Raw genomic sequence first — 21,457 nt, forward strand, 5'->3', positions numbered from 1 at the left:
AGACATAAAGCACTTCCACAGGCTATAACATTCTTTACCTGCAGCCAAGTTGCATGCAGAGAGGTGTGAAATTCTTTCTTTCTTGGTTCTATGATCCTTACAGCTGACATTCCGAGCTTGAGCCAAGAGCAGATGCAGGCACACCAATGATTTGTGGCTCTTGGCTTCAGTGATTGGATATCACTGAACCCACCTCACATGTGCGCAGTAGAGGTTAGCACGCGATCGATCGCTGTTCGCGCTGGAATTCCCATTCTTTTTCTCAAAACTTCTCTTTTTTAGTTGAAGAAGTTGCTTCTTTCTCCGTCCCACGTGCCTCCAAGCTGTGAGGCTCAGAGAGAAGGGAGAGCACGACGCCAGGGGCCCCCAAAATCCAGATCCCAGCGACCCTGCACAAAGGTATTTCCCATCCCAGCTGCCATGGCCCTGTCCCAGCAGGGAATGCTAAGGATGCCCGCCACCTGCCCATCTCCTAATCACCCAATCTCAAGACTGGCATTCAGAAAACAAACCAGCCAAATGGTGGTTCCATGGAGGGATAAACAGCCTCTGAGTGAAGCTACTGGGGAATAATGAGCCCTAGGGATGAAGCTGGTGGAAAACACACTTGGCCTAAGAGTCTCACATAGATTCATAGATACTAAGGTCAGAAGGGACCATTCTGATCATCTAGTCCGACCTCCTGCACAGCGCAGGCCACAGAACATCACCCACCCACTCCTATGAAAAACCTCACCCATGTCTGAGCTATTGAAGTCCTTAAATCATGGTTCAAAACTTCAAGGAGCAGAGAAGCCTCCCTCCAGTCAACCATGCCCCATGCTACAGAGGAAGGCAAAAAAACCTCCAGGGCCTCTCCAATCTGCCCTGGAGGAAAATTCCTTCCCGACTCCAAATATGGCAATCAGCTAAACCCTGAGCACATGGGCAAGATTCACCAGCCAGATACCCAGGAAAGAATTTTCTATAATAAATCAGATCCCATCCATCTAATATCCCATCTCAGGGGATTTGGCCTATTTACCCTGAATATTTAAAGATCAATTACTTACCAAAATCCCATTATCCCATCATACCATCTCCTCCATAAACTTATCGAGTAGAATCTTAAAACCAGATAGATCTTTTGCCCCCACTGCTTCCCTTGGAAGGTTATTCCAAAACTTCACTCCTCTGATGGTTAAAAACCTTCGTCTGATTTCAAGTCTAAACTTCCTGGTGGCCAGTTTATACCCATTTGTTCTTGTATTCACATTGGTGCTGAGCTTAAATAATTCCTCTCTCTCTCCTATATTTATCCCTCTGATATATTTATAGAGAGCAATCATATCTCCCCTCAACCTTCTTTTAGTTAGGCTAAACAAGCCAAGCTCCTTAAGTCTCCTTTCATAAGACAAGGATCTCACGATCTGAAGGGGGAAGGGAAAGTGCTGTGCATGGGGAAATAGTCTGTCTTAGTATGGTCTGTCCAACCCCAAAAGGGTTCTGGAGAGACCCTAACTACTCTTCTTGTGCATTTGGGGCAGCTTGTTTGCAGCGGGGCTGAGGGTGAAAGCCTCTCACAGTTTCCCTGAGGTCAGTTCTTTGGAGTTCTGATTTATAAAATCCCCATCTTCCCAATAAATTATAGTAGAACTTGCTCTTGGTTGAGTTGACTTATCCTGGGGAGAGCTGCAATCAAAATTGCAGAGCCCAAACCAATCATTCAAGCTAATCCCCTGAAATTCAACACAAGCCACCATCAAAGATTTTCCATTTGGATAATGGAAATTGTGTAGTGCATTAGATAGGTGGACTTAGATTGCCTGGGAAAGGCAGAAAAATTCTGCCAGGGCATTGTTCCTTATCAGTTGCAATGGGGGAAGGACTGTTCTAAAAAGAAAGAGCTGGTGTTGTCACGGACACCAGCTACAGCGATCAGCTGTGTCTGACGGAATCCATGTAACCTGCCTATCTAGCTGATCTCTCTAACAGGTTTCCATCGTACCTGCACTATTTTCTGCCACATAACTGAAGGGTGAGAACTGACTCTGCTCAGAGGCCCAAGCAGAGCAACCACAGCATGTGAATGTGTTACCTGGGCTCAGAGAGACGAGGTGCATGAGGTAATATCTTTTATCAGTCTAACTTCTGTTGGTGAGAGAGACGAGCTTTCAAGCTATGCAGAGCTCTTCCTCCCTGTAGCTCGAAAGCTTGTTTCTCTCACCAAGAGAAGTTGATCCAATAAAAGATATTACCTCACCCACCTTGTCTCTAATATTCTGGGGCTGACACAGCTACACCACCACGGCAGACACAGTTGGGCTGGTTGGACTGAGTCGGTGACGAGAGATGCTAGTCACCCCTCTGGAGTCAAGTGAGTGCTTTAGGGGTTCAGCTGCCATGCTAGCCCTGCTGCAGGGTGAGAGAGATGCAGGGAGCCTGAATGGTGCAGGAAGGAGACTGTATCCCAGGGCCTTTCTCCTCTAGGTAGCTGGTGCAAACTCAGCCCAGGTCAGTTGTAACCAAAAGCCAGTTCCATCTGCCGGCTCTTGGGCAGCTTGAATGAAACAAATTTTGGAGCGGGATGCTCAGTCTGTTCAGAGCAGAGAGACTACCATGTCAGTGATGGGCAGCTCAACAACAAAGCCAAGCATGGAAGGGCTATGAAGATGGAGCTCCCTCATTCAGAGAGGCACTCTAGAAGGCTGTGGTTTGCTCTGCATCTGACTAGATATGACATTCCAGGGTGCAGTCCAGACCAGAGAGGGGCTGTGCTAAACTGCAGATTTGCCTGGTCTCCTGGCTGTCTCAAGACTTTGTATGTAAATTGAGATAGGCATTCCTTTGTTTAAGATAGGCCTGTTTGACAAGTTTTGCCTAATCAGGACTACCGTGAGTTTGAACATGTGCCACTGTCAGCATTCGGGGGAACTCATAACTTTACATATAATTGCTACACACATTTCACCATGATATTACTGAACTGCAAGTTACTAGTTTTCAAATGATACCTTACAAGACATATTTTGTACAAAGACTATTACAGTAGTGTGCAGGGTGTGAATACAGGGGTGCATTCCGTCACATTAAGCCACCCCAGTTCTCTGGCTAACGAAAAGCCTGTGGTTTACAAGATGGGCAGGCTAGCACCGGTGAGCATGATGAATTGGGATCCAGGCACTATGGGCATGTCTACACTGCAGCTGGGAGGTGTGATTCCCAGCATGGGCAGACAGACTTGCACTAGCTCAGCTTGAGCTAGCATGGTAAAAAATTGTGGTGTGGGCGGTGGCTCAGGCAAGCTGCCTGAGCTCAGAATCAGGGCGTTGGGTGGGCCTGGATTCAAGCAACCAATCCAAGCTGCCGCTGGTGCCGCAGTGTCCACGCTGCTATTTTTAAGTGCATGAGTTTGAGCGGAGCTAGTGCAAGTCTGTCTGCCTGGGCTGGAAATCATGCCTCCAGCTGTAGTGTAGACATACTCTCTTAGGCCACGTCCATTTCCTCATCCGTTCGCAGCCAGTTCTCATAATCCCCCCAGAGGCATCACTCAGAGGCTGTCTGTTCCAAAGAAGGACAGCAACCTCCATCCACTCTCTCCAAAGAGCAAAGGCTCCTTGGTGCGCTGCCTTGCCCGACCCATGGTCTCAGCTCAGGGATCAGACCCGGCAGCAGTAGGGGCTCAGGCAGCCGATGAAGGAACCATTGTTATTGAACTCACGTGTCTCCAGTGAGATATAATGAGATGTGATTCGGCCCACACAGCTGGTTGTGATGAAGTAGACATACCTAGGGAAGAGATCTCCATAACCACCTTGAGGACAGATCCCAGTAGACTACTGAGGCCGGATGCGTCTTCCTTCACTGCTAACAAACAACCCCTGACACACTGCATTGTTGCCGATTCTTTGCAGGGATGACTGAGCCTGCCTTAGTAACGGTGCGCTTACCACGTTTGGAAGGGCCTGGGGCTGGAGAGCTGGTCTCACTAAAAATACTCAGCTCTGGTTTAAAAGTGACCTTGTGAACTCAGGCAGAGTGGAGCCTGCCTAATGGCAGTGCATGCCTGGGTGTGTGTGGGGCAGAGGGGACGGGAAGCCACTGCAAATGACTGCATTTAGAGCAAGGATAATACACGGAGCGCCAAGTATCCTCAGCCCTTTCATTATCACAGGGACAGCGCAGGTTAATTGTTTATAATTGTTCAGCAAGTCCTAATAAATGTTATGTACTGTCTAAATCTGGAAACTTGGGAACTCGCTGCAGCCTCCTCAATGGAGACTTTGCTGAGAGCCGAGGCTGGCAGCCTGTGCCGGTAGGGAGGTCGTGCTGTCACTCCGTGCTAGCCTTGTTCTAAAGACGTTCAGTGAAGCAACTGCTCTGTCCATGTAACCAGGCAGTGCAAACAGCGGCTCCTCATACCGAGGGCTCAGAAACAGGCCCTGCTCCCCAGAGAGGGCCCACTTCCTTACGCCGCTGCGTGAGAAAATGGACCCAGGGTCTATTTCACCCTAGCATTGTTCAGTGAAGTAACTGGACCTGGCACATGTGTCCCTAGTGGGTTTGTGGCTCCCACAGAGTGTATTTCTGCAGGTGGGGAGTCTTGTGGTACACTAGTTAAACAGCCTCATTTTAGGATTTGGGGGAGGAGTCTGTTCTTACTGGGGCATCTCTCTTCTGTCTCTGAAGGCGGAGGGTCCCCGGGACAGAAAGTTGAGCTCTCTCCAGGCTCAAAGTCGGAGCTGCACAGAGCTGCACAAGCACCTCACCTCCACCGCACGCTGCCTACAGACCAAAGCCACCTGGCCGCCAGATGAGCACCAAGGCAGAAGCAGCCGCTCCCCTCTGAGTCACTCTGCAAACAGTGGAGACGACAGCGACTCGAGCGAAGACTCACTGAGCTCCAGTGAGGTCCCGGTGATGCCTCACTCCTCCAAGGATGGCTCCAGCGATCAATTGGCTAGCGAGAAGGCCATGCACACAGTGGTGAAGCTCATCCGCTACATGCATACCTATTGCCTTCCTCCGAGGAAGCTTCCTCTTAGAGACCCTGCAGATGTGAAGCACCAGCACTGTAACAGCCCCTACAAGAGAGCAAAGCCAGACTGCCCTTTGCAGATACCTCCCCTTTGCAGTCAGGAGAGCCGGACAGCCTGCACCTTGCAAACAACAGCCAGCTGCAAGAAGCCTAGAGCCACATGGCCTGAATTCTCCATCCTGAAGGAGCTACTGGCCCGGGACCTGCTGTGTGACGTGAGCAAGCCATACAGATTGGCCAAACCTGTGTACGCTTCCTTGGTCAGGCCTCATGGCTCCAGGTCTCCTAGAGCATCTGCTCAGGAGGCTGAGGGCTCTCCTGGGAGATATCAGTCCAGAGCCAAAATGCCTCTGGAGAAAACAGAGCTAAGGCAAAGCCCCAAGGCCGAGTCTGAAGCCAAGAGAGAGACCAGCAGCCCAGAGGGTGCCACTGGGAACCATGTGGCTCTCCCAGCCCAGCAAACCTCAGGGAAAGTGGGACGGAAGCAGGAGAGCACTATTTATGCTGTCCGGCGCTCCATGAGACTCAACCCTGAGCTCGGCCACTGGCTGTCATTTCTTGATGAACCTCGCCCAGAGCCATCTGTCCCCAGAGAGGCAGCAGAGAGCTGGGCGAAGGATGCTCTCGCCTTTCGGGAGCCCGCATTGTGCCCAGCCCTGGAGAACTTCAGTGCAGAAGAGCCAGCGGCAGAGGTGGAGGTGGGCGGTACAGACGAGGGGGACAGCAAGTATCAGAACCACCCGGAGACCCGGACCCCCCCGCTAGGTAGCCCAGTTAAGGGGGAAGGATGTGAGGTGGATGAGAGCCAGCACTGCACCCCGTTGCATGAAACAGGTAAGGAGGAGAGTGAGTACTGGGGCCTAGAAGTGAATTAACCCCAGCATTGACCTGGCATTGCCAGAATTAATGCTCAAAGGTACCCCTGCTGACTCTGTTCTTCCCAGGCCGTCAGTGCATGAGGGGCTTAGCATAGGCTAAGCTGGTCTGTGGTATACTAAGCACTAGCCATGCATGTCATACCCTTTGCGCTCGCTGGGCGGTGAGTCACTTGTAGCAGTGCTGCTGCCTGGCTGACATAGGAAGCATTTGTGCATGTGCCCGTGAATGGCCGTGCACTGCAGACCCCACAGCCAACGGGGCAAACACCAAACTTTTCCAGTGCTATTGGGTTTTCTCTGTGCAATTTGTGGGGTGCATAGTCCAGTGGGCAGGGCGAGGGCTGAGAGACCAGCTCTGCCATTGGGTCACTCTGCCCTTGGGCAAGCTGCTTCCCCTCTCTGTGCCTCAGTTTCTTCATCTTTAAAATGGGGCAAGGACAAGATCCTCCTTTTTGAAGGATGTTGAGATCTATGGCTGAGATCTATGGCAAAATAAGTGTCAAGTAGTATGTGTTCATCAAAAGACACTGTCTACTGAGTGAATCACTGCAAAACCACCCATGAAGGATCTCCCCATTTTCTCATCCTATAGAATACTTCCCCTCCAGCTGAGGAGCGGGCGGAGCTCCCCCTGGAGTCCCTTGTAATACTATTAATTATTAGCAGCACCTTAGCATGTGCATGTTGAAAGCGCTGTACAAATGTTATGTGAATAACCCTCACAACACAGGCAGGTATTATCCAGTTTGGCAGATGGGGAAACCAAATCACAGAGAGGCAAAGTCACTGGCCTAGTCACAGCAAGCCGTGGCCAAACTAGGTCCAGAATTCAGAGCTCTTGGCGCCCAAGCCCTCACCTAATCTGCTAGCCCACGCTGCCTCCTCTTTCTGGGTGTGATGCAATCAATCAGTCTGAAGGGAATGCAGCATGTTCAGTAATTCTGCTTCTCTCCGTGTCTTTCAGAAACACCCACGTGTCTCACGCTGTCCTTGGCACAAACGTAAGTGTAAAATAAAATACCAGCAATTTAAACGCAACCCGGTGGCAGTCTGGGCCAGCATGACTGCCAGGTGGCCTGTAGTTTTGCCTGGATGGACACTCATTTTAAATTTCAAAGTTAAAATAGCCAGCCAGGCAAAACTTCAGGACTTTTACCAATCAGACGAAGACGAGGTGCAGCAGGGAGGAGACATTTGACTAGCTGTGGCTTTTGTCTGAAGCACAGTGTCTTGGACTGGGATCCTAAATGCAAGTGATAGCGTAGCTCCAGGCCCTCAAATTCAGGACAGGTTATGCCTATGGATTTCTCTGCTGAAGTGCCATATGCTGGAGAGAAGATAGTGGGGGCACTTCTCTGACTCCTTTCCCTGGAAATAAGGACTTGGAGCTCTGGCTGTGAGGGATACATTTCTGCTGGAGTTTCTCTCTAGCTGCCTGTTCCTCTGTCTCAAGCTAGGAGGCAAAATGGAAAAGCTTCGGAGGCTTGAATTTTGGGGCCCTCCTCCCCCCATCATGTACTATCCTTGATGCCACAGAGAGTTGGAGAGGGACACAGTAGGCATCCTGTATAGGTGACATCTCCTCTTTCTGTTCCCCCTTTGGTCGTGGTCTCTGTGCTGCTCTTTCAGCAGTACTCTCAGTCTCTGATCTTCATATAATCACCTCCCCGCTCCTCTAATGTTCTTCTCCTCTCCAGTGATCCTACGTTTGGGAAGAGGAACTTTGAGCAGGTGCTGACTGTAGAGCTGTGTGGGACTGCAGGTAAGCCACTCATGTAAAGAGACAGTGCTCCCTTCCTCTGTTGTTGGGATTCTCTCTGTGTACGTTGGAAGGTGAGGGGAAACAATACCAAAAATTCAGTGTGAAGTAATCTAGCGCTAACCACTTCCAGATGTGGTGGGGGTGGTGGTAATCTGAGGAATTATTTAAACAGTGTAAATATAATGGATTTTAGTAATAAAAACCTACATTTCTGTAGTGCCTTTCATCTGAAAGGATGCCTCAGCACTTTACAACTACTTATTTAAGCAATTCAGATACCACTGAAACGCAACCACCTCTGGGGTGGAACATAGCAGCTGTTCAATGGTATACAGCAACACTGCACAACAGATCCATCCAGGAAGTGAGAAGGAATCCTGTATTGAACTGGAACTATGGAAAATACAAGGAGCCAAATTGTACATTCTCTACTTGAATTTGGTCAGAACCCCAAGGATAAAGTTAACTGTTAATGGGAGCATTTCCATTGACTTTAGTAGGGGTTGGATTAGGCCTCAAATCCTTGCTTTTCAAAAAATTGCTATAGGATTGACAAGGACTATGGGAACTGGGCTCACGACGGGTCTGCTGTTGAGGGCATTTGCCAGGGAAGTCTCCCTTCCAAGCACTGCCCAGGTCCAAATCTGCTTGGCTATCTAGATGTAATGATACGTAACAACTACAGGCTAAATGTATGATTAACAAGCTCATGGGCTAATTTTCAGAGGTGCAGAGTGCCTGCTGACCTCCACTGCTTCATGAGTGCCCAGCTCCTCTGACAATCCAGTTAAAGGCCTTTCTCACCAATGTGTTTTGAGGAGGAGGCAGGAAGGGGATCCTGTGGGCCTCTCTAGCTGCAAACCACTGTGGTGTTGCAATGACCCTCTTTTGAAGACAGGAGGCTAGTAGTAAGCATCAGGGAGCCCCTCACTACAGAGTAGAGGGTTGGTGGCTCTCCATAGAGTCACCCAGACCTAGCTCCTCTTGCCATGACCAGTTGTGGTAAGAGTGGGAAAGCTCTGCTCAAAGAGTTTCACTCTTGTGGTTTGTTGTGGGGGGGTCTAGGTCTCACACCACCTACCACTCCGCCATACAAGCCTACTGAGGAGGACCTGTATAAGCCGGACATTCCCCATGGGTCAGCAAAGGAGGAAGCCACCATCACCTCCTCCATCCCGGGGCCAAGAACCTCAGCAGCGGCAGTCGACGTGTTAGCCTCCAGGAAACTCATGAAGAAGCACCCAGAGCGAACAGAGCTTTACGCACACCTGAGCCGAGCTGCCCTGCGCCCTTCCTCCTCGGAGCAGCAGGGGGTGCTGAAGCGGCCATTTTCTCACTCTTTCGGGGACCACGACTACTGCCAGGTGCTGAAACCTGAGGCCACGCTCCAGAGGAAAGTGCTGAAATCCTGGGAGCCCCAGAGCCACACGGAGGGTGAGCATAAGCGAAGAGTGCCAGATGCACACTATCAGGGGTCGGGCCAGGGCAGCAAGGAGGGGAAGGGTGAGGTCCTGTGGAAGGAGTGCAGCAAACAGCTCAGAGACCAGGAGATCAGAGCCAGCTTAACCAAGCACTTCGGCTTCCTGGACAGTGCCCTTGAAGATGAGGGCACGGCCTTCTGCAAGACCCCCGAGTATGACACTGTCTTTGAAGATAGCTGCAGTGAGAGCAGCTCCCCCGTAGAGGAGGAGGAGGAGGAGGAAGAGGAAGAGGAAGAACATTGCGAGCGTCCATTGGAATCCAAGCTTTGTTTGCGCAGGAACCCACTTGCCAGGTCCAGTTTGCACCACTGTTCCCGGAGCAGATCCAGTTCTGGGTCTTCGTGCTGCAGGTCCAGGTCTCCAGCAAACAGACGGACATTCAGGTATAGTAGGGCAGCTGGCAGGAGGGGAAGGGTGGGACTGATGAGTCCCAGCCTGCAACCACATTTAAGCAAAATAAGTTCTTGGCGGTTTATACTGGGGGTATAAGAGAGGCAGGTGAACAGAGCACTGGCCTGGGCTCTGCCACCAAATCCTTGTGTGACCTTGAGCAAGTCACTTCTCCATCTCCCTGGCCTCATTTTCCCCATCTGTCAAATGAGGATACATTTGTTTTCCTCTGTGAAGCACTGTGAGATGCCAAGACAAAAAGCCGGTGCTAGAGACATGCCAAGTGATGTTCTCTGTGTCTGTGTGACGAACACAATGACCCCAAAGTGAAGCCGAGGTGTTCCCCCCGACTCCCAGGGATACATCCAAGCATTCAATCCCAAAGATTACTCAGGTGTTAAGATTTAGGAGTCAGCTCTGACACACCGTACAGTGCAGAGTTAGCACTGAACACCTCCAGAGAGCATAGGCACTGACTCCGTGGGTGCTCCAGGGCTGGAGTACCCAGGGAAAAAAAACAGTGGGTGCTCAGCACCCACCAGCAGCCCCGCGGATCAGCTTCTCCCCCTCCACCACAGTGCCTCCCGCCTGCCGGCAGGCTCTGGTAATCAGCTCCTCTCCCTCCCTCCCAGTGCCTCCCACCCGCCACAATCAGCTGTGCAGCGGCATGCAGTGGTGAGGGGGAGGAGCAGGACTGGGGTGCGCTCAGTGGAGGGGGCAGAACGGGGATGGAGTGGGCACGGGAAGAGGCAGAGTGGGGGCAGGAAGACACAGGGCAGAGGTGGGGTCTTGGGGAAAGGGGTGGAGTGGTGGTCAAGCACCCGCTGGCAAATCACAAAGCCAGCGCACTCTGCCACAGAGCATGGGTGTGCAGAGCACCTAGTCTGCGCATGGCATACACTGCATATCAATCCCAGGCCCTTCCAACCATCCAACCCAGCAGGGGAGAGTTCTGATGAAATTACCTCCAGTCATTTATTTTAGTTCATTAAAAGTAAGTGATAATACACCAGTGGCTGCTTGGCACTGGTCAGTCAGGCAATGCTTGACCTGTCTGAGGGTGGTTTTCTCTGGTGGTACAAGGAGGAGAATTGGGGAGGAGCCAGGAGCTCCTTGAGAAGGGGAGAGCTACAAGAAGGCAGGAGGGAGATAGGGAGCCACATCAAATATCTGTAAAGAATGATTTCCCTTGCAGCTTAAGTCCTGGAACCAGGACTAAAGCGCTTTTGTTTGGTTTGGGAAGCCAGGCTCTTCTCTGGAGGATCCACACTTGGCATCAGTGGAGCCTACTCACCAGGAGTCTCTTGAGTTAGAGATTTTTTAAAAGCTTGTGCCAGACACGGCAACTTGATTGTGCCTCCACTTCCTTTTGACTGCCAAAGCTCCCCCTGCAGGATCCCTTGCTCTGCACTGAACTCTTCTCTCGTGCTTGCTTACAAACAGATGTGAATACAGCGAGCAATGTCAAGGGGGAAACGCGAGCCGGGACCAGATTGAGAAGAGACGTGACAAGGCCATTGTAAGTGACCTGCAGGCTCCATGGGGGTGCTGTGCTGAACGAGGTGGGAGCAGATGGTTTCATCCTGCTGAAGCCCATTTAAATCTTGGGACAAAGCAATTCGCAGCCCCTCAATTCATCTCCCACTCCAGAAAGGAGATGGTGGAGTGTATTGGCCCTGGCTGTGGCATTCCTGGGGGTGGGGCCAATTTTAAACAAGGGCATGGGGAAAAGATAAAGAGCAAGCTATTGACGCTGGCAATATTCAGAATCCCTGGCACTGGAGGAATTCAGAGCACCCTACGTCCACTGCACTCAGAATTAGCAATTAGGGCTGGGAATTCGGGGAATACTTGGAATTGCTAAGTGATTATTGAGCTGAGCCTCACTGTATATAAAAAGCAACAGATATACATAGAAAGCCTGTGTGTGTGTGTGTAGTGGTAGTACTTTATTGGTCTTCTGTGTTGCCTTGTACACCCCCATACATCTCTGGCATTTTTAGCTCAGCACAAGCTGAATTCCACAGACAGGAATTTTCAGTAACATTCTTACAGTTACACTTCCACAAGGAGAACGCTGCAAAAGCTGAAAGGATGCAACTGAAAGATAAAGGAAAGAAAATGTGCATGAAAAGAAATCAGCTCTTTGAGGCTGCTCAGAGAGCTGTTTGCGCAGAGGGGCCGGATCTTTGCTTTGCATGTGCTCAGAGACTTGGGGGCATTGTCCAGTAGTGGGATTCCCCAATGGGTAATGCCAGGGGAGCCGCAGGGAGACCTGGTAAGAGGGCAGGCCTGAGCTGCATTGGTTGTGCTTGTGCAGGGTGAAGGCCGGGTGGTGTATCTCAGAAACCTCTCCAGCAGCATGAGCTCCAGTGAACTGAAGAAACGCTTCGAAGTGTTTGGGGAGATCGTCGAGTGTCGGGTTCTGACCAGGAATAACAGGTGTGTTGAGTGCAAGCTCAGGCTCACACTTGGCAAAGCAATGGGAATTCTTGTAGGAATTCTTTTTGGACATAGGACATGTGCTGGCTAACTCATCCTCATCTTTTAATGGGATGAATGGGGATGGCCTTAAAACAGCACAGTCCCCTGGTGTACATCGCATCCTAGGGCTCACAAGGTTCAGAGGAGCTGTCTGTAAATTCCCCCTTGGGCCAAGGTGGGTGTGGGAGGCCTGTAGAACTGTTAAGATACCACAGGTGCAAGCAAGATGCACTGTACAATTCCTGCATGTGCCCTCTGTAAACCAACCTACACGGTATGTAGCTCTCAGCCCCTTAGGAGGTAAGGCTCATCAGATCCCTCTCCCTGGTCAGTCACCTCTTGATTCCTCTCTTTGGCTGCTCAGGGGGGATAAATATGGCTTCATCACCTACCGGTGTTCGGAACACGCCGCCTTATCGCTGAAGAACGGCGCCTCGCTGAGGAAGAGGAACGAGCCCTCGTTCCAGCTGAGCTATGGTGGCCTTGGCAACTTGTGGACCAGATACACTGACTTGGGTGAGAAAGCAGGCAGGCCCCACTGGTGAGCCAGACTCCCATTTCCTTACGGCAGAGGGAGTTTTATGGCCTTCTATGAATGCCGAGGCCCAAACCTCTCAACGGGGCGCTGCAGCTCTTCACTGTCCCCGGTGAAGTCACGTGGGAGGCGCCTGCTTTGTCCATTAAACCCTCGTGGGTCTGGATTCGCTGCCCCAGTCAGACTTCTCCTTGACGGGGAGTTTCCTTTAGTAATGTGCCACAGGGGGGTTATTTAATCACCACAGCTTGGAGGTGCAGCAGCGCTGGGAAATCTCTGAACATCAGGGAGCACAAGGGGAAGTGCAGCAGCAGAGCTGCAAGGCATGCCTTTCCCAGGCTAGCTGGGGGGAAGCATTTAGTCTTCAGAGTGGAGGAAAAAACAAGGTTCCCTGTAGCCCACACTCCAGCTGCTCCTGCTGAGTGCTGCAGACCTGCAGACCAGTCCATGGCAGCCGGCAGGAAAAATGGCAGGAATAGATAGACACACACACCTGTGGAAAGGGCTTTCCCTGGGAGCAGCTTTGTGAGGAGTGGCCACATTATCCTGGCATAACTGTAATAACACATTGCACTTTCCAACTCATTTCATCCCGGGACCTCAAACCACTTTACAGACATTAATTAAAGCCTCACAACATCCCATGTGATGTGAATAGTTATTAGCCCAGTTTCACATACTGGGAAACTGAGGCACAGAGAGGCAAAATGACCTGCCCAAGGACACAGAGTTAGTCCGTAGTAGAGTCAGGATCAGAAACAGGAACTACTGAGCCTTCGTCCCGGGAACTAACCACTAGATCACATATCTTTCATCAAAGTTATACGTAGCAACTGGAAGGCCCCCCGTCCCATGATTGTGTGATGCATCTGGCAGTGTCTGATTCAGAGGTGTTCCAGGCCAAGCATTTGTGTAGTCAGATTCTACACACTTTATGTGTATGTTTAATCCAAAAAAAAAAAAAAAGTTGTTAAAAGACCATTAAGTTTGCAAAGCCAGTCGCTCAAAAATTAGTTCAGGCCCTTGGTGTGTCCGAATTATGATACAATCTTTAATTACATGATCACAGATTATTTTCACCACAGGATCCCTGCCTCATTCAGTGAATGAGTAGTTCTTCAATATTTCTTTTTTTCCTCTTCATTCAGTCTATGGGCCCCAGTCTTATTTAGTGCACACCGTTTGTTCCTGCAGGAACACAGAATTATTAATATTCCCCTGGGCATTTCTGTGGTCCTTATCACTATAGTAGTGGAGTGCATCACAAATTTTAATGCATTTTTTTCACAGCCCCCCTGTGAGGGGGCAGGCCAGGGAGCATTGCTACGCGGGGAACTGAGGCACAGAGATTAAAGCCAAAACTATCAAAGTGGCAATTAATTTGGGCTTGAGATGCCCAGAGCCTGATTTTTCAGAGCACTTAGCATGTAGAGCACTATTGAGGACAAGAGGAGAGCTCCCCTTGTCCTGAGTTGCTGCTGTGAGTGCTCAGGATTTCTGTAAATCAGATCCCAGGGTATCAAGTCCAGCCCCCAGAAAATGAGGAACACACAGTGGCCATTTATGAAAATATTGGTCTACGTGATTTGCTCACATCACACAGGAACTCTGTGGCAGAGGCAGGGATAGAATCCAGTTCATTCAGCCGCTTTAATCATGAGACCATCCTGTATCTTCCTTCAGTCCCCTGCCTCATCCACTGAACACCTTCCAGCTTCTGTACCGAGTGACGCAGGGGTCCTGTAGGCCAGAGGTTCTCAACCAGCTGGGGCTCAGGAGTCATTTGTAAATGTTGATAGCCTGTTGTGACTTAGTAAAAAGGCCAGGGGAGAGGGCTGGGTACTGCTGCTGCAGCAGGAGGGAGCCCCTGGAGGGCATTGCAAAGCCCACCCTGCATTCACCACACAAATTTGGCCTGGCTGGTCCCCCCATCATCATGACGGAGAGGCAGCTGGGTCAAACCTGAGTGGCACTATGACCCTGGAGGTTGCAATGTCCAGAGCAGGTAACTGAGCCCAGCCAGTCCTAGGGGACCAGAGCCTCTGGAGTGGCCATGCAGCCCTTTAAAACATACTGGTGACCCAATTTTGAGTCGCAACTCACGGGTTGAGAAACCCTGCTATAAACAACAGCCTCATTCACCTGTGACCACCATCTGTCCTGTGAACTGAATGATGCAGGGCTCTTGTGCAAAAAATAGTATGTAATCAAAGATTATATCATAATGCATACACAGGAGTGGACTGAATTAAGGGAGCATGGGCATCTTTAATTCTGGCATTTCCTAACTTGAAAGCTTGGCTTTGCAACCTCAATGTTCTTTTAATGTAGGGTGCTTGGGGTTTTTAAAGTAATTTCCTACATTGATTAAAAACTTAAAAAATTTAAAAAACAAACTTCATCCTGTGAACATAATGAACCCCATATGGGTCATCAGCGAGGGCTGAAGCTTTAGATCCCCAGCACAGTCCTCCATCACTAAGGTTAATGGAGTAACTGGTAGCAGTAGAAGGCTATTAACGTCCCTGAGGGCCTGCCACTACCAGGGATGGAGACGTACTTTGCCAGTGAGTTTCACAGCTATTTGCTAGCAGCAAAGGAATGTTGAGACACAGGAATCCTGGGTTGTCCAGGTTTTATAGGGGAGTGTGTTCTAGTGGTTACAGACCCTTCTGCCTCTGTCCTGCCCCAGCCTCTCCCGGTCCCCTCTTCTCTTATTCCACCATTTCCCCCTCTCCCATTCAAGTCAGGCGGCTTTTTCCTTCTCCTCCATGCTGCACAGGAGAGAGGGTTTCCCTTCTCTTAGTTTCAGTCGCCTGGCGCCACAGAGGAGCAATTGCTTTCTGTAGCAGCCAGGATGAGCAATTATCGGGAAAGCCCTGTTCAGCCCTTCCATCGCTGAGCTGGAGCGTGCTCGGTCAGGCCGGTTGGCACAGAGGAGCCATGACGGTACAGAGATATTCAGTGCAGATGCAATCTTCAGAGAACTTAGCTGCCAAACTCTAACCAAACTGTACTGATCATGTCTGAACTGAATTTTTTCAGAGGCTCAGACCTTGCCCAAATTCAGGCACATTTCCATAGGGATGGGGAAGGGTATGGCCCTGACACCAGGGTAACTCCCCTGTTCAAGCCCTCGCTCCAAAGCATGGAGCTGTGAGAGCTTCTTAATGAATCAGCTGTAAGAATTTTTTTAACCTGGGCAAAACAGTGTATTTTTTCCTTAGTCTCATTCTCAGAAATGGCTGGACTGTTTTAGCTGAAACTTTTCAAAAAATTTAGCTTGAGTCAGACACCCGGAATGGAAAATTTCAGACTAAAGTTTGGCAAAGTTAGAATCAATTGGAAACAGTTTCTTATAATGGGAAGCATTGAGCAATCTTAGCTATAGGGTCTGCTACCACCTCTGTCTACAACAGAAAACAAGTAATTGCCCAGGATTTTGATGGAGAAATCCCTCTCTGCTCTGTTGAAAAGAGAAGGCTTTTCTCTGAGATGGAGGGGAAAAACACTGCATTAGAGCTAAGAGAAAGTGAGCTCATCTACTGCCAGATTTGTTAGGGTGCTCAGTCAGGTGGGGAGTGGCTGGTCAGATTGCTGTTGGAAGTGAAAGTCACGGTGTAATTTACATCTAATTAAACAGAAAACCCAGACCCACTTTTTTGAGGAGGCAGCGTGGACTGATTATTTGACTAGAACCCTGGAATTCCTGAGTTCTAATCCCCGCTGCTACTACTAATTCACTGGGAGCCAGTTTGATCTAGTGGGTGGGGCAGTGGCTGGGCCTCAGGAGCGCTTGGTTCTGTTCCTGCCTATGCCACTGACTTGCTGAGTGAACTTGATCAAATCACTTCACCTGTTTTCTCTCTCAACGTTTGTCTATCCTATCTAAACTGTAAGCTTTTTGCTGCAGGAACTCTCTCTCACTATGTGTTTGTACAAATACTTAGCACAAAAGGCCCCAGTGGCTGAGGGCTAAAGGTTCTACTCTAACACATCATCATAATAATGTGAGAAAGAGCAAGTCAGAACACCGCTCTGTGCCTCAGTTTCCCCATTTGTTAAATGGGGACAATTCCTGCCTTATGAGGAAGAGTGCAGATTAATTAGTCCACCCATGTGAAGTGCTTTATAAGTCTTAAATATAATTAAGTAGCTACACTGATCTTCAAAGAGAAGCAGGATGTCAGTGCTTTGTGACCCCAGCAGATGTCCTGCACCCTATCTCATACTCTGTCCTTGCCTTTACCAGATTCCAATGTGGAGGAGTCATCCCCAGCTCCAGTGAAAAGCAAGTATGAGACCATGGATTTTGACAGCTTGCTGCAGGAGGCCCAGCGAAGCCTGCATCGATAACAGCCTTAACCTTGGAGGAACACCTCAATACCTCAGTCAAGGCACTTCCAATATGTTTACGTTTTCAAAGAAATTATTAAGTATATGAAAAAAGAGAGAGAGATTGAGAGAGACTGCTGTCCCTTTAAATTGATGTTTACATTGAACAAAGCTGCTTCTGTCTGTGAGTCCCCATGGTGTTGATGTTCCACTGCCACACATTAGTATCCTTGCTTCTGACTGGTTGTTTTGGAGTGAGCCTTCTCTTCCCCCCGCCTTCCCCGGGTCCCCCAACATCCACCCAAGCTCCCGGAGTGGAGTTGCAGCTGTGTTCACCATAACATTTTTTGTCTGTAGTGTGTGATGATGAAACCATTAATTGTGAATAGAATCAGGACTATAAACTAATTTTTAATAGAAGAAAAAAGTATATACTTAAAAATGTATTTATGGCTCAGATGTACTGTAATTCAGATTTATTGTATCGCTTCCTTGATTTTTAACTATGCACTGTAATGAGGCACTAGCCATTGAGCAGATGGGGGTCAGTCCGGGAGGGCATCCTGGATTAATCACTGAACCAGAGTTTGCCCCTTCAGCTGTGGAGTGAGCCAGCCCGGGCCCCAGCCCCTGGTGAACTGGAACAGAATAGGGTTGGAGTTTGGCACTCCAGTGTGTTGGAAAAGCCATTCTTCCTGCTTGCATGGCTGGAAGTCCTGGGTCTCCAGCTGTCAATCTCGGGCTACCTGAGACTGAACATGCTGGAAAGTGATGAGTTTAGTGGTTTGGCACTGGCTGGTCCAGAGCTGGCGCTGTTGTACAATGGTGCAGCTTTGTGGGACTGGGGGAAGGGGAGTTATAAGTTAGAACACTATCAAACTGGGCACCATGGGAGTTAATCGCTGCAGGCCGCTTTGGTGATGGGATCGGGCACCATCCAGTGAAGCTGCTGTCCTGCCTTGAAAGCCTGGGAGAGAGTGAATTCTAAAAGCCCCCAAAGGGCTATCCCCCCCAATACACAGGCAGGTGCATTGGTCTTGCAGTAGGTGAGGATCACAGCTCCACTTAGATGATCAGCTAAAGCCTCTGTGAGATGCTGCTGGGCCCTCCCCAGCTCCATCCGTTGGCTGGCTCAGCTGGAGCAAAGCAACTTGCTGCAGCTATTTCCACACCATGCAGGGGAATTGGGTGAGAAAAGTCTCCTTTCACTCAGACTGGCAGCTAGATGGCATGGCAGCTAAGCTGAACATCCCTGCCGCACACAGAATGCCACCCTTTCTTTGAGTGGTGTCTGATAAGCTATAGACCTACCCCATCCCACTAGGAAGTTAGCAAATCCGATCTCCCTATTGACCTCTCTTGGCTGTCACAATCTCTCCAGTGGTCCTCATCTCCCCAGGCTACTGACTAGCAGTACGCCAATGACGGAGGCACTGCAGCCCTGGTGGGTGTTTGCCTGCTGCTGTCACCTCATTGCTTGCTGGGTAGCACTAACTCTGGCCTGCGTCTCGCTGGTTCCCAGAGATCCCCAATCATGGGGGTCCTTGCAAAGCCCATCGGCAGGGCTGGGTTTAAGGCACACAGTCAGCAGCTTCACTGTAGAGTTGACCTAAAAACTTTAAAGCCATTCCATATCTGAGCCGGGGAGAGACCAGGCAGTCAGAGAAAAAACAAGCCAGAAACAGTGTTTAACAGTGGGGACTAAACAACCTTGCTGACGCCACAACCTGCCCCCACGTTTTCAGTTTGTTTTTCACACACAGGTGAGACCGCAGGGATTGAGCCATCCCTTGTAGATAGAATAATAGCCTTAAATTCTGCCAATAGATAGATTAGATTTCCTTAAGGTCTCCCCTAGTACATGGCACTGACGTATTGTAATGGTATTACTTCATCATATGGGGTACACATGACCAAAAAGTAATTACACAGGACTAGATTCTAAGACTGATTCCTGCTGAATTGTAGTGTGCTCCATTGACACCAATGGTATCGCTTGTGATGTAAGATACTATTCAAGGCGGAAGGGTGCTAGAATTTGGCTCTGTGTGACCCTAGGACAATTATCTGATTAGTTGTCTTATAACGTGGAGCTCAGGGTTCTAAAAATATCCAGTTACATGGTAATTACCTATGAGCTACCTGGTGACTTAAACAACACTTCCCAAAACCTTCATTAATGGGTTAATTATTGAGCACTTGCATGGCATATTCCTCATGCTACTTCAGTCGTGTTGCAGAGTAGTTACCCGATTGCGTCCCTACTGTAAAACAGAATCATGGGCTCTTCCTCACCCAAGCTAAATTACACAAGTAACTCTGACCTAGACTGAGCATCTGCTATTGGCAGTAACCTCATTGTAGCTTTGCCTTTTTCTGTCCTAGTATTTCCTCACAACAATGATGTTTACATGTGATTGCTATAGAGCTTATTATAGAATGTATATAGCGACACATTTAGGGTGAGTAGTACTGTCCTGTGCTGTGCTGATGTTTTTCAGAAAACGATAAATCAAAACTGATATGTGTAATTCTTCCATCTCCTTGCTCAAGACAAGGATGGATCAAAGCTCACAACGCTGGCTTTGGTCAGAGATGGAAAATGCATCAAATGTTAAGAATGTGAAAGGGGGTTGAATGCAGCTATAAGGAGAACTTCCTGGTACCTGAAAGGAGCCTCCTTCAGTGTGAATCACTCACTCGCTTCACAAACTTTGATTTCAGTACACCCGGTTTTAAATCTCGTATTGCTTTCATGAGGCTGGACTTCCTGTGTTGGCCATTGGCCAATGACAGTTGCATAACGTCAGCGCATCAAGTGAGATACTCTTGAAGAGGAAGGAAGATCCCGTGATGCACAGGGTCAGTCAGTACTGCAATCCTAGGATAGGAAGAGATGCAATAAGTGGTCTTCGTGTTGCCTGAAGCCTATAAATTATTTTTGCAAGAAGTGTCTCCAGAACTTATGCAATATGCACTCAAGTGCACAAACGCACACACCTATGGTTATGGCCTAGGCTGGGCAATGAGCTCCTGTTGGTGCTTCTGGTGACCACATACGCAGTGAAGCCAGTATTGCTGAATGTAAAGCCAGGGGGGCTATGGTTTGGAATGTACGCACAGTTTACGCAGGTTAGCTCAGACCAGTACCTCTTAGTGGCTGCCGAGGGTTGGATGTTCAACCTGAGAAGCATAGCCATGAATATTTGCTTTGTTTATGTCACTCACACTAGGTCTAGTGTAAAAATTGTACCCTCTGGACTGAGTTTTTTTTTTAAGCTGCCCTTGGCTTGCAGGGCTACACTCTGCAGCAGGAGATTCTAGGGGAGGAGTTATATAATACGGTGTTCTGGATGGGAATGCTCTTTGCCAATGGAGTGTGGATCCTTTCCTAGCTTTGGTAGGGGAATGATTGCTCAGAGGCCAGTCACAATCAAAGAATGCAGTTTGATTCCTAGTATGCTACTGATCAAGGCTCAATCCAGGGAGGTGCTGAAGTCACCCAGGGTTGGGGGCACTCCCCATCTTGCAGGATTGTGTCCTAAATTTGGAGCCACATCTTTTCCCTGGGATGGGAGAGGGTTATTCTGAGAACGTGGCGTCAACTCGAGGGGAGGAAAATAGCAGTCTGAAAGGAATAGCTTTAAGTCCCACAAAGCCGGCACTCTACAGAGAGGGAGAGAGTCTCTGTGGGTGTTACACCATTCAGCTGAGCCTATGTCTATGGCACATTCACCGACGCTTCCCATACAGAGTTGCACAGTGCATACCAGCCAAGGAAGGGACTCCTCCCCAGCGACACCCCTCCTTGTCTTCTCCGCCCTTCTCTGCGCACAGTCCCACCTTCTAAAGGGACACTCTCCCACTTTTCCCCACATTTGCTTTTCAAGGTCCATATATCTCTCTCTCCCTCCCCCACCCCCAGTAATAACTACAGTGCAGCAATAATGCCAATGTGCGGAAGAAGCCATGCATCTATGAGGGAAGCAGAGACTTATGTAAGGATAAAATTTAGTTTCTGAATGAGGGTGGGAATAAAAATGGTGTGTTAAAATAGGCAATCAGAAAGGGGCATTTAGTTTTTTAATTATGTGTGTATATATATATATCTCACACACACAGAAAATCCCTTGATGGTTTCCATTTGCTATCAGGTACAAAATCTGACATGCAGAGTAAATTATAAAGCCCCAGTCCCCTTTTCTCATCCACTGACCCATTAAATCTCATTGTTTTGCATGAGATACAGTTCTTTGTGGCAGAATCTAGTGCATTCCCATGACTTCTCAAGATGAGGATTGTTTCTGAATGTCTGGACTGGGGAGGGACAGCTGGGGAATGCAGGATTTTAGAGCTGATGTTGCCCATGGAAAATATCTATCCCCAGTTCCTACTCAGTGCAACTTTGAGCTGCATTATCTGCACAAAGCGTAAGCAGCCGCTCAAGTCCCTATGTTGCAGTGTTTGCATTAGATTTCCGTACTGGTTCATGTAAAGAAGATTTACAGAACCAGTTTTATTTTTTTGTACTAATTTTCTTTTGGGAAATCTGTTGAATTCTTAATATATCATTAT

General features: G+C 49.1%; 1 protein-coding gene across 1 annotated transcript in view; it reads left to right on the forward strand.

Annotated features, from left to right (window-relative positions):
- The window catches only part of PPARGC1B (PPARG coactivator 1 beta), a 91,542-nt gene extending 70,662 nt beyond the window's left edge, over positions 1-20,880 (forward strand). Inside the window, exons 4-12 of the mRNA XM_038414880.2 lie at positions 283-399; positions 4,669-5,851; positions 6,860-6,896; positions 7,593-7,657; positions 8,723-9,521; positions 10,972-11,047; positions 11,849-11,970; positions 12,377-12,528; positions 16,800-20,880. Of these exons, the coding sequence (XP_038270808.1) occupies positions 283-399; positions 4,669-5,851; positions 6,860-6,896; positions 7,593-7,657; positions 8,723-9,521; positions 10,972-11,047; positions 11,849-11,970; positions 12,377-12,528; positions 16,800-16,903 (2,655 nt within the window). The 3' untranslated portion in view covers positions 16,904-20,880. The remainder of the gene's footprint in view (positions 1-282; positions 400-4,668; positions 5,852-6,859; positions 6,897-7,592; positions 7,658-8,722; positions 9,522-10,971; positions 11,048-11,848; positions 11,971-12,376; positions 12,529-16,799) is intronic.
- The last annotated feature ends 577 nt before the right edge of the window (positions 20,881-21,457 follow it).

This window comes from Dermochelys coriacea, chromosome 8, assembly GCF_009764565.3.
Source record: "Dermochelys coriacea isolate rDerCor1 chromosome 8, rDerCor1.pri.v4, whole genome shotgun sequence".
Lineage (NCBI taxonomy): Eukaryota > Metazoa > Chordata > Testudines > Dermochelyidae > Dermochelys > Dermochelys coriacea.